This window comes from Squalius cephalus (genome assembly GCF_949319135.1).
Source record: "Squalius cephalus genome assembly, chromosome: 3".
Classification (NCBI taxonomy): domain Eukaryota; kingdom Metazoa; phylum Chordata; class Actinopteri; order Cypriniformes; family Leuciscidae; genus Squalius; species Squalius cephalus.
Window position 1 is genome coordinate 5,524,516 of NC_137124.1, and position 13,756 is coordinate 5,538,271.

At 39.2% G+C, this 13,756-nt stretch overlaps 1 protein-coding gene across 1 annotated transcript; it reads right to left on the bottom strand.

Moving 5' to 3' along the window:
- Positions 1-5,844: 5,844 nt before the first annotated feature.
- On the bottom strand, positions 5,845-10,932 carry LOC307156502 (kelch-like protein 33). The gene is made up of 4 exons (XM_079867913.1): positions 10,124-10,932; positions 8,548-9,493; positions 8,156-8,326; positions 5,845-7,806 (listed from the first exon to the last, which is right to left on the bottom strand). The coding sequence occupies exons 1-4, from the start codon at positions 10,848-10,850 to the stop codon at positions 7,287-7,289; spliced, it is 2,364 nt and encodes a 787-aa protein (XP_079724039.1). The 5' UTR covers positions 10,851-10,932; the 3' UTR covers positions 5,845-7,286.
- Between the last annotated feature and the right edge of the window lie 2,824 nt (positions 10,933-13,756).

The window sequence follows — 13,756 nt, forward strand, 5'->3', positions numbered from 1 at the left end:
GGCTGTCGTGAGAGAGAGAACTCTGATTGGCTGTTCAGTTTAATGAATGAGTCAGTGAACAAGAATAATAGCAAAAGTCAATACGGTACAGACAGAGAACGCTGTTCTAAATTTAGTGTTCCTGGGTGAATATTTTAATAAATCACATGAGCCGAGTGGAATAAAGTAAGTGATCAGAATGATTGATAATAAAAACAGTAAGCACGTGTGACCGGTGAAGCAGTCGATTCTGTTCCCTATCGGAATTCCTGTTCCCTTTACGCAATCATACTACAAATCATGCGTAGTTGCCCAGTTACCATGCGTACCATCAGAACTGAATACGAGCAAGAAGCACAACTGGATGTACGGGAAGCCAAAAGGTTAAAAAAGGATTGTATTTTTTCCCAAAATTTAAGCGGTTTTTTATTGTTTTTATTTTTTATTTGTATTAGAAGCGAGTTTTTCCCCATCTGTCAATTCAATCCAGATTATTTCTTTCAAATTTAAAATGTTATTACAGATTTCAATGTAATGTTTATTAAGGCTTTGATTTATTAAGGTTTATTAAGGCTTTGACGCATGCACTGTCAGCAGACACGGCTCGTTCAGGGGGAACAGGAATTCCGGTAGGGAACAGAATCGACTGCTACACCGGTCTTCGCTTAGCTATAGGCTATGCGTTGTGTTGGTCGATGAACGAGAGTGGGCAGCAGAAATTTCTCAGGCCAGATTTTATTCTGCATGAATAAAAATAATTTTAAGAACAAGCTTGAGTCTGTGGCCTTCTCTCACAATTCAGCCTCTCTCTTAAGTTGCAGAACTGAAACATTTTACACTTTTGACATCTTTATAAACATGTATTTCAGTTTTTCAGTTGTTTGTTCAACAGATTTCATAAAAAAATTAAAGCATTTTACATAAACTCAAAACAATATAGAAGAATGGACGAAAACATACCTGCATGAATAAAAATAATTTTAAGAACAAGCTCGAGTCTGTGGCCTTCTCTCACAATTCAGCCTGTCAGTAAAAGGCATTATTTTAGCCAACAGAGCTTGCACACTCATGCTTAATGAATTCTCTCCGAAATATGTTATAACTCATCATATCATTAACACAAACTTCATACATGTTTGAATAAGATTAAAGTGCATTTTAGAACAAAATTACATGTTGTATTAAAATAAAGACAACTTTTAGAAGGAGCATCAACTTACCTCTCTTCAGTCGCATTTACCGCGACCTGAAGGAGAGCAACCGGAACCGGAACAAAAGTCTTAAAGGAACCACGCACCGTATTGAACAATACTGGAAAATTACCATCTAACCATAGAAATATGACATCTCAGTTAATAGAAAGCAATATTAAAAGAATACATTAAATTAAATATTAAAAGAATAATTCCAGAATACAAAATAATGAAAGAAATAACAAATGATAATAACACAGGGAGATATTTTGAGTGAAATTAATAAATAAATATACCAGTTACACATGCACTATGTTTGCATACCTGACAGCCATCAGTGTTTCAGCTGTGTGTGTCCAACTTCATGGATTCCCGTATAAGTCCGTGTACACCAAGTATCTGGGTATTTCTGGAAATGTACTGTTCTGTGTACTTTGGCTCAGGATTTTTCCACATACATCTGGCAAACCTGAAATTACACTGCAGTTTATCATGGCCAAATATTACCCAATGTGACCCTTTTCATGCAGTGTTAAGTAATAGAGGAACACTTGTTTTTGTCTGTATATCTGAAATAGTAACCTTTTAATTAAATTCATTCACATTGAAGGAACATTGAATTTCCATTATGTTGTAGGCTACAAACTGCTCATTTTAGTGTAAAAGATGTATACTTTCTGTAGAGGGAAAGATCCTGTGATAATAGCATGGGTGTTTTATTTACATTTTTAGATATATGTTCTTTCTTAAAACCTTTCCTCCAGCTTTATCCTCCAAGTCTACCACCAGTCTGAGGAACAAAAGTATTTTTCTCTATATTTTCTATTCAGCATAATCAACAAATTAAAACTCCTTGCAAACAAGAAATTACCCAAATACAAAATAAATCAATAGTTCGGTTGAATTTGTAGCCAAAATATTTGTTTTATTTCATCAGAATAAACTTTTGAACAGCCATTAAGTGGAAAATAATGTCTAAGGTTACGCATGTAACCATGGTTCCCTGAAAAGGGGAACGAGACACTGCGTCTTCTCATGGACAGTTTGGGGAACACCTCCAGCGTGACTGGTGTCTGAAGCACGTGTTTAAATGCTGTAAGAATTAAATTTCCTTCTAAGACAAAAGCTGACATAAAACTCACCCTACAATAAAGCAATAAAACATACCCGGACAGAAGATCGCAAAGAAAGAGCACAGGACATTGTCTTGTCCAAACTTATCTCCTTGTTTATAGATGCATCCCCCTCTCCCTCCTCAAGTCACTAAAAGTTCACTGAGATTGTCTATATATCACATATGATGTATCTTGTGAATCTATTATTTTTCATTTTAAATGCGATTGGTAAAATGGTCTTAATTTCATTGCAGCCATTGGTATTATGAGAAAGATTGAAAACTTAGGAGAACTCTGTTCTGCTCTTTGGGTGGTGTCTCTTCAAGATATCTGATAATTCCCTCCTCTCCCCCGAAACCAGGAGTTACCACCTGGGGTACATGAATTGACCCAAAACAACTCTAAAAAAATACTGATACAAGCCTTTTGTTGTGGTCTGGGTATTTAAGGGTAAGTGGCAGAGCAGTCTTTGCGAACCTGTAACCAGGAAAAAAACCCAGGCAGTGTTGTGTCAGTGTCTTACCGAGGCTTACACTCGGAACACACTGACACACCAAGAACAGAAAGCAAGAACTGATAAGAATGTAAATGTGTACCTTGAAATGCAATGTAAGTCACTTTGGATAAAAGCATCTGCCAAATGCATAAATGTAAACGTCATCCGTAGACCTTTAGATTTCTGTCTATCGCTGATTTGGCAAGTTGTACGGAAGTGGCTAAATAAACTACACTTTTTTGTATGAGTGAGCAGTAGGCAACCGACTTAAGAGGTATTAGCAAACCCTGCACCCTCTGACCAAGATCAGACTGGCAAGACTGTGTCCATGAGATCCACATAAACCCGGGGCTTGTGACTCTGTGCGGCATCGGGTCCCTTAATGAATGAATCATTGAAAGTATGGATACTCAGAATAATCAAAGATCTTAATTAAGTCATAATCAATATTTCTGATTATTTTCTAATGAGAAACACATCATCTAAATTTGCAAATCATCTAAATTTGATTATCATTTGAAATTGGAGTCAGAATAAGCGTAGAGCTAAAGTAATATTGAAACTAAATTCTAATAAATAAAGTGAACTTCACTGGAGCGCTGAAAAGACATACACGCTGTCTACTTAAGGGACCCGCTTTCAGGGGGAGACAACTTCAACCTTAGTATTGACTCATGAAGGGGCTGCCTACTTGGAAACCCAACCTGTGGGGAGGCAGCCCAGCTTCATGAAACATAAAGAAGCTGCCTTCTTAGAAACCCACCAATAGGGTTAGGCATGAGCCTTACATGAGGCATGATATATAGGGTTATCTGGTTCAACCCCTAAACACCACAGGGGAACATTTTAGTAGCAACATTCTCCATCTCGTCTTACCTAGAGTCAGGATCTTGCAAGGCCAGCACTCCTGAATTAAGGGTGCTCAACCATTGGGAAGGGATGCAAAGCTCAGGCATACCCACTTCTCACCAGGGCCCAGAGATGGGTCCTTTCGGGAGCTGAGGACCCTTTAAGTGAGGGGAGTCCAATGCTCACCCAATACTGTGATCCCCAACTTAAACTAGGCTAGAAGCAGGGACCATAGACCCTAATAAGGAATCCCTATAAAGGAAGGGTGAACTACACCCATTAGAGGAAATTGGAAAAAAGCTGCAAAGTGTTAGCCATGCTAAAGTCCCCTAAAGTCTGCCTGAGCGTGAACCGAGCATGAAGGACCCAAGAGAGGGTATCCCACTAACAGGGAGGGTACACACCATGGTAGCCCCTGCAGTCTGGGATCATCTTGAGCTAATTTAATAGGCCCAAGCTATTAATCTCCAAAGCACACCAGGAAACTGCCTGCTTAGGGGCCTCAGGGAAGGCAGTTTGTACTTCACTGCTAACACAAGGGAACCGCCTGCTCAACCCACAATAGGGGGAGGCAGTTACAACCTTGCCAAGTTGCTGAAGTTTGCATTCTAGGGAAGCTGCCTATTAAAATAACCCGAAACAGGGAAGGCAGACTCTCTATAGTGAGAGGAGGTCAAACAATGCACATCTTGAAGACAGCTCACCATAACAGACCACAGAGGGCCAACTCACCTGAAATTGCTGTCTAATGGAGCTCAGAAGTGTGGAGGCCCCAGCAGAACGACTCTCTAAAGAGGAGGCCAAACTACACTACTCCTTAAGGACAGCTTATCACAGAGAGTCGACACACTTGCACTTGCACACGCTGGAGTTTAGGCAAGCGGAGACCTCATCCAAACGATTCTCTAGAGCGAGAGGAGGGCAAACTGCACTCAACTTTAAAGACAGTTTAACAAGGCGGCCCACAAAGAGCAGACAAGCTTGATGTCACTGTCTAAATGGACCTCAGGAGAGCAGAAGCCTCAGTCGAACGACTCTCTAGAGTGAGAGGAGGGCAAACTGCACTAAACTTCAAAGATAGCTTATCACAGCATCCCGCAGAGAGCCGACACATTTGATGTCACTGTCTAGGTGGAGCTCAGGAAAGCAGAGGCCTCAGCAAAACGTCTCTAATTTAAAGGCTCGTGAAGGAGCCACATGCTTAAACCCCAGCCTCTGGGTTTTCTACCCATCCTACCCATCCTACCCAGCACATTCAGCCTCTTCGACGCACTGCATGCACACCTCATTCTTGCACCATACGCACATGCTTTCAGAAAACGCTTGGCAGAGTGTTTCTTCATGATATTCACGTTCACGCGAACACAAACAAATGGATCCTGAAGATGAAAGAAATTGATGACATCTAATAGAGGTGCCCTTTTATAATCACTATTGCACCAGTAGTGACGTCACAGACTGTCGTTGGCCAATGACATTGTTGTGATTCAGACACTGGTCACGCTCCAGGCGTTCCCCAAAGTGTCCTCTAGAGCAGTGGTTCCCAAACCTGTCCTGCCGGCACCCCAACACTGCACATTTTCTTTGTCTCCCTATTCAAACACACCTGATTCAACTCATCAGCTCATTAACCCATGTGATAATGAGCTGATGAGTTGAATCAGGTGTGTTTGATTAGGGAGACAAAGAAAATGTGTAGTGTCGGGGTGCCGGCAGGACAGGTTTGGGAACCACTGCTCTAGAGGATGTAGTGTGAGTTCCCATTTCAAAGGGAACATGATTTCTGTCCTCATAAAGTTCAGGTGTAGTTCAGACATCTAATAGTTAATAGAGGAAATTAACCAGCCAACAGACCCGGCCTGAAAACTGGCCATCTTACTTGAATATGTCATTTCACTTTTCTTAAATTTGAATGTTTTTTAGAGGTGAAAGAATCTCTTAGGCTTTCCACGTTTAGCATGATAGACACACAAAGACATAGTAGAACAACTAGATGTGCATGACATGATAAAAAAAGAGAACCACCATAGCTTCCTACAAATGCATGTCTTTTAAAATATGCAGTGCATATACAGTACATAAGGTTATCATGCATATTCTTATTTAGGCTATATGAATGTTAAAATATGTTTCATGTATGCTCACAATATAAGCAATAAACATTTGTCATTTTGAGCCCGTAATGCACAAATTCAAAACATATACTAAAAGTGTCATTGTGCATGTTTACTTTTGAGGTAGATTTAACGACAACATACAAGCACCAATACATTTAAATCAACATATCAAGGCCATGTTATAGATTAATAAATAGATGTAACCATGAACAGAAGTAAACAGAAGTTAAAATACTGGTCACAGGCCTCCATTCAAGTAAAAGAGGTAGGTCTATATAGCTTCCCTTATTTTGTAAATGAATGCTGTTGGCCTACTAAAACATTCAGTGTTCAAAACTGGTGAGCAACATTTTACAGTACTATTGGGTTTCAAATCACCTCTAGATTTAACATGACTCAGAACTAGATCATTTATGGGAAAATGTAAAGTGGCAGAACCAAGGTAAATATAGTGATTACCTAATTCATAAATAGTATAACAGAATTCATAATACATATGGTAATGTCATGGTACTTTGTGATACGTTTACTGTTTTCGAGTACTGTTAAGTGTTTCTGCTGTTGGCAAACATCTTACCTGCACCTGTAGTACAGAGTCATTTACAAACGGCAGATGCAGGTGTTGATCAACAATAAAGTCATCGCTGACAGAAAATAAGAAACATTTGAAGATGTGGATTCAGCAGATTGTAGGTAAATGTCCACCTTATTCAGCGATGATTTTTTTTTCTCTGTGTTGTTCCAAAGTATTGACTGAAAGCATTTGAACCATTTTGAGTGAGTACATTAAAATGAACTAACTGAACAGAGTGATTCATTCACGAAGCAGTGAAAACTATTCAAAAGAGTCGACAGTAAATAGGAATACATGAAATGTATGAAAAATGCTTATCTGTTAGTGTAGGGTAATTTTCCTTGTCAGACAAAGTTTATCTGTGATATTTAAATAATACTGGAGCTTGTGGCAGGATTGACAGGATTGCCTTTTATAGTCGCCATGACGCTCCGTCATAAGAATTTGATTCTTTAAAAATAACTGGTTTCTTAGAAGAAACGAATTATTTATTGTGTTATTTTAGTATTATAGTATAGCTTTTTTATGTTTGAATTTGTTTTTAGTGTCTGTTTTGATTTTAATTTTAGTTAAAGTTTTAGTATTTTTGATTGATGATTTTTTTTGTCATTTTTATTAGTTTTTGTTTTTGTAATATCTGTATAGTTTTTTTTAGCTTTATGTAGCCGAAATACAATAGATTTTTCATATTTTATTTTATTTCAGTTATTTATTAAGTAACGTAAATGCTTTCCAATGGTTCTATAATGAATGATATGTATAAATAAAAATAGTTCAAATAGTTCTGATTAACATGAATTATAAAATGTCTTCATGTAAGGACTTTTATTTGTATGACAATCAGACTTGCTGCTCATACTGAGCGTTCCATATGAGTTTTCATTTGAGAGAAAATTCTCCCTCACAAGGCAGCTCCCTATGTAGACATTAAGGCTATACAAATAAAAGCAACACATATTTTTCTCATTTCCTGATGTGCTCAGGTAGATGAAGGAGGCATGCGCGCACGTCAGTGACGGGACCGGGCATCTTTCCCATGCTGTCCCATCTCTGAGTCACAGGGTCATAGCGGTGAGTTTGCCTTGCCTCGCTATAGTCCTCCTGGCAATAACCGCCTAGAATATACAGCCTCTCCTCCAGGACAGCCGAGGCCGCGCCAACGTGGGGAATGGGAAGAGGAGTGAACACGGTCCAGGTGTCGTGTACCGGGTCATACGTCTCGCAGACCAGCTGGTTGGTGTAGTACTTATTAAGGTTGCACACCCCGCCAGCTACATAGAAATGGTTTCTCATGCTCTCCATACAGTGCTGGGCCCGGTCGTGGGTCATGTCAGCGAGGTATGTGGTTCCTCTCACTGGGTGGTAGAGGAACATCGACATCAGGCATTGGTACTTGCAGTTGAAGCCTCCAGAGATGAAGATTTCACCTCCCCAGACAATGGCAGCATGACCGCTTAAGGCTTGGTCCAAAGGATGGGTGAAGCTGTTCCACAGAGCAGAAAAGGCAATTGACTCATTTGTGCCTATGTTTTATTTATCCCAATTAATCATATAAGAGAAAAGCCTGAGACAAAGCTGAAAGAGCAACCTCTAAGCAATAACATTTGACTTTGGACTGGCAAATCAAATGATTGTCCAAAGATTCTCCATCATTTACAGGTATGTTGTGCTTCTGAGAGCCACAAGATGTCAGTCAGTTCATTCATTCTGTGCATTCTGTGTTTACATTTTTATTTTCACAATAACAGGCAGAATATAGTTAATTATTACTAAGGGATCTTTTAGAAAATATTTAACTTGCTCTTTTATCCTGTTTTACGTTTTTCTCCTACCTCCAGGAATCTGTTTCTAGTGAGTATTTTTCCACGCTGTCAAGATTTGTGTTGATGTCTTTGTCTCCTCCGACAGCATACAGGGCGTCTCCACTCACCACCAGCGTAAAGTTACTCCTTAGTTCAAGAAGGTCTGCCAGCCTTTTCCAGTGATCTCGCACAGGGTCGTACCTGTTGATGCAGATGTGCGGATAGAGAAAATGTGAGAACAGGTGAAAGAAAAGTGAACAAATACAGGCTGACATACCCACAGAAAAACTGCGATGCAATGCAAATTCTGTGTTTTATATGTTTTTAGTTAAATTAATAGAACAAGACTTAAAGACCTCATTACTCATTACACAAAACCGGACTTTGGAATTTGTGAAGTCTTTAAGTATGCATCACTTTACCTGTAAACAGATTTCATGACGTCATACTTTGTGTAAAAGTGGCAACCTCCAGCTACATACAGTTGACCATGATGGACCCCAACGCCATGTCTAAATCTGGCCTGATCTGGCATTTCTCCCAGCATTCTCCACTCTATCTGCTTCACAAGGCCTGTTCCACTTCTCAGAGAGTTAACAAACCAGAGCTGCTTGCTGGGAAGTCGTCGATCCATGTCTGGATTCAGCTGATCGCCTCCAACCAAAACCAGGGCATCTTTGGGGTGACGCACACGTTGCGCCACATGGTCAGAGATGCCAAATCCAAACTCCTTCAGTGCCGATTTGTAGAGTTCAACCTCAAATTCTCCACTGCATTCCATGCTCAGGTTTACAGCACGAACTTCTCGAAATTCTTTGAAGGTCATAAAGGAAAAACGCACCGCTTGCATGAGCTCTTCGGCCTGCGGGAGCCGTTCAGCGAGATCTGTCTCCACCCAAGCGACGACCGCTCGGAAAACTGCCAGCTCCGATGGAGTGGACAGCGCGTCGCATCGGAGGAATGCCAGAAGCTTCTCGGCCGGGAGGTCCTGAAACTTTGAGGTGGCAGATACTTCTTGGAAGTGTCTCAGGACAAAATCCTCAGCCAGCTCCATCAGCTCCGCCATCCCGTAGGCCTCTGCGAAAGACGCCACGTCCAGGCAGTTGTGGGCATCCATTTCTTGCTCCAAGAACTCAAGGCAGACCGAGAAGACAGGCTGAATCTGAAACTGGAGGGAAGTAGAGGCGAGGTCAAACACGCAGCCCCATCCGAGCATCAGAGTGCCACTGTAGGCCCAGTTCAGGAGGGGCTCAAGCTCAGCGGCTCCGAGCGACAGCAGAGACACGGACTCCTGCTGGCTCTCCTTCATACCGCTGGTAAACATGCCTCTGAAGTAGTCGCTGCTGGCTGCCAGTAGCACCCTGTGAGCTTCATGAGGGCAAAGAATTGAGTCTTTTAAAGATGCTACTTTCTCTGTTCAAGGACACTATTAAAATGTAATTTTCTAAATGTTAAAACATTCAAATTTGAATGGTCACTGATGTATATGTTTAGAATGGATGGAATGGAATCAAAAGGTTTGTGAAGTCATTAACATAACAGTCATTTTGTCTCTACCCCTGTCCTTCACTATTGAAGACTAGCTACTGACTATTGTTGTCTTTTTCTACAGCTGGATAAGTCAAGACCAGCATCTGACAAAATGGAGGGACAAAACAATTGTCATTTTCTTGTGTTCAAATTTATTTATTTATTTTTAAATTTGAATAATGCATGAATGGAATGGATTCAGAAGGTTTGTGATGTCATCGACATAAATGTATTTTTTCTCTACCTCTGTTCTTCACTTTTAATGTTCTTCACGGTAATTTACCGGGATTGCTGTGTGAAAGGGGCTAATGAAGCAACCATATGGCAACATCCTGGCAACCAACCACAACACTAGCATTGTGGTGACTCATGGGCAAGCATCACTCTTTCTTGCACAAATGGTCACGATTATTAGATGTGGGTCATCTAATCATGTTTAGGATGTTACAATGTCTCAAGGTGTCTTACCTTGAAAAACCATTCCTTCTGCAACCAGTTCAACATCACATCCCACTCTCTTGGCCCATAAGTCCTTCATGGACTGCAGGCCAACTTTCATCTGCTCCTCCGCTGAGATCTTACTCAGTTTTTCTTCCCTGTTACCTCCATCTTCCTCCTCTTTGGAGATCTCCAGGACTCTTGGTGCTCCCAGACAAAGAGCTGCAGTCTGAATCTGTGGCATGTCGTCTTTGTTCAGATTGCGGATGGCTCCAGTGTAGGCGAACTCCACCACTGCAGCCAAACCCGAACCGTGAACCTCAGGACCCAATCTCAGCGAGATCTCCTTCTCATCTCCATCCCTCTCCTGGAGCTTTTGTTGGATAAGGGAGCTCACCACAGCCAAGACGAGCGAGTGAACATGGAAGCTCATCCCATCCTCGGTGCTCAGGATCAGATCCGTGAGGATGTTCTCCATCTTCATCGCCCCTAGAGTCTGGAAGATCTCGCTTGGGTAACTTTGTCTATGATACCTTCGTAGAAGTTCATCTTCCTCCATATTATCGCACTCGTTGTCCTTCACTGCCCTCTCTTTCATTCCCATCCTGCTGTCGTTGTAGGACATGATCCATTTTAGCTTCCTGTTTTCTTCCTCAAACTTCTCTCCTCCTTCCTCTATCATTCTTTTCCTGCACTCCTTCTCTCTTCTCCAGCGTTCGTCCCATTCCATGGGCAGATATTTTCTTGCAAATTCCATGAAAAAACAACACTTCTCCTTACTGCCGTTCTCTGTTTACTGCACTCAGTCTAGTCGGCACTCATGTATGCTGAAGTCATGTAATTCCCTGAAGTCAACAGCAAGCTAATAATAGCTTATGAGTCAGTAGATCTCATTTCGATAGACATGCAACCTTTACAGAGGGGACACAATTATTATGTCACAATTATTATGAAGATGGTGTTACAAGGTTTTTTTTTTTTTTTTTTAAGTATGTATCAGGGATACATTAAAAGATATCTCAGTTCTTAAACAAGAAAGTTTTTTTTTTTTTTTTTTTTTTTTTCTTGTTTAAAATGATAATTATGGTCAGTTAAGGCTAGACACTATGCAGGCAAAAACACATTTTTTTTCATGCATCTGTCAATTTTGAGATTTTGGGCTTTTTAGCTTTTCATAGTGTTTTTTCAGGCTATAGTGAAAAGAAAACACTTTTAAGTGTATCTTTTATAGCACTGCAGAGTTCAATTACCGTACATATCTTTAAAGGACGTTTTCTCAAAATTATTTTTTTCTCTTGCCCTGAGCCATACATCTCCACTTCAGCAGCACTTACTTACACCAAACTTTACACTTTTATTCCTATCTATATTCTGAAGGTTTTTACAGAGGGGTTTGTTCATATATAATTTGCCTGATTTAATACAACATTTGATTTTTCTTTTTCTTTCTGGCTGTTGACAGTATTTTCTGGTTTATGAAAAAACCCTAATGTAAAAACTCTATATATTACAAAAAATAAAGAAGAATTTTGAACCTGGCTTTATCCAATGTTTAGATGTTTGTTCTAGAAATTGATGCAAATTAGTGCATATTTAATTGGACTAAGAAATAGAAACCTTGTATGTTTCATAACCTAAAGTTTGATTCTGAGCAAGTTCGAAGTATAGAAAAATTATTCTAAAGTTAGTTGTTTTTTGTTCATTATCATCACATGGAATTAATAGCATTATTCATCACTAAAAATAATTTTTAACTTTTATGAAGTCTTAAAGAGAACATGTACATGTGACTATACGTAAGAGATTAAAACAAACATATCAACTTACGAACATATAAATAACTTACAAACTTTTTTAATGCATGGTTGATGTGCATGTTATTATATTTGTCAGCTATGGCCAATTATTTAGTCAATACATCTGGCATACTCCGTTTCAATAAGTGGCTATAAAAAACAGACAAATATCTTTCAATGCTTAAATGTCTCTTACTTTTATAGTCATAACAAGAGTGCGTTACTGTGCTTTATACTGTGCTATATGTAAAATGTGAAATGACACACCAGATAATATCTGCAAATGGTGTGACCAGTATGAACTGGCCTATGTGTAAAAGTAAAACGTTATGTATATAGTCTGGACATGTACACAACACAGTTAGCAAACAGTGCAAATATACCAGCTCTCATCAAGAAACCTTTAACTTTTGCTGCAAATCCCTTTGACGTTGCAGATGATAACGTCAAACAGGCGGGTCCAGTTGAGCTTTTGGATATGTGTTTTGCTGTATTTCTGCTTGACTTCAAACTGATCCACCTCTTTCGACATCTGAACAGTTTCTGATCTGTCAAACAAAAATGTAAATGTCTCTAATGAATTTTCCTTAAAATATCTCATTTATCACTGAACAGAATTTGTGCTCTTTTTTCAAAATTATACCAAAAACATGACATGTTAATATGACATATTTTAACTAGGCCAATACTAAACAAGATAGAAAAATAAAACAGAAAATCTGTTTTCATGTTTTCATTTCACCAAAAACAAACTTTCACCCCCAAAAAAAGGAAAACACGGTTACACTATTGATAATTTAGATATTTCATGTTCTTTTAAGGCAAGACAACCCAGGTGAATAGGGTTAAAAGTAACTAATAGATACCACTAGACTTCCCCAGTTGACTGATTACATTAAGAATTGCACACACACACACAAAAAAAGGTTTTCATCAGAGTTGATGGTTTGACCTTCCAGAAACGCCAATGCTGCATAATAGCAGAAACCCAGCAGACATTCGTGAACATTTTCCTCTGTTTACCACAAAGTAGACGTGCACTTTTTTAGAAAGATGATTCTTATTTAGCACAGTCATGTTGTTTCTGTTTGGGGTGAAATCCAGGAATAACATACTGTTGAAAAGCACATCAAATCAAACACAAATAGCCATGTGACCCAAATGAACTGTATGTAATGTGACCATGTGAAAAAAATCATTGTATTTAGTCATGTAACATTAAAGATCTCATAAAATTAAGCAAAATAATCAAGTATCAACCTGATAGTTTTAATGTATTTGCACAGAAAAGGAAGACAAGCATTACAAATGCTGGATAATAGTGTATGAGATCTAAGACCCACTAAATGAGCATTTAATCACCAGCAGTTTATTCAGAATTGTATTTATTCATTGAATAATTTATGAAAATGTTCTGTAGATGCATACTGTACATCAACACCTAATTTCTTGTTTGTACTATTCTTTGTACTTGTTAACAGAGATGACATTTCAAGACCCAAGGTCACTTACACAAAGTGGACAAGCCCACCCAAATGGGAACGTGCCCAATAAATGACCAAAAAAAGCCACGGTAAGAAGTTTTACTGTTCATAAAATAAACTTTTATGAACTTCTTTATGGCATGCAGTTCCATGAAACTTGTATAAACAGTGGAAAAGGTTTATTGCTCTTTGAAATCGAAATTCTAGGAATGGACAAAAACACTAACTGATTGGCTAATGTCCACTCTATAAATTACATATCCTTTGGCCATCCATATTTTGCCCTCATGAAAAGCATGATGGTTCCAGTAAACACAACCTGCATACCAAGATGTGATTGGTTAGATGGGCATGTGGGTGTGTTTACCAAATACCCCAGTATA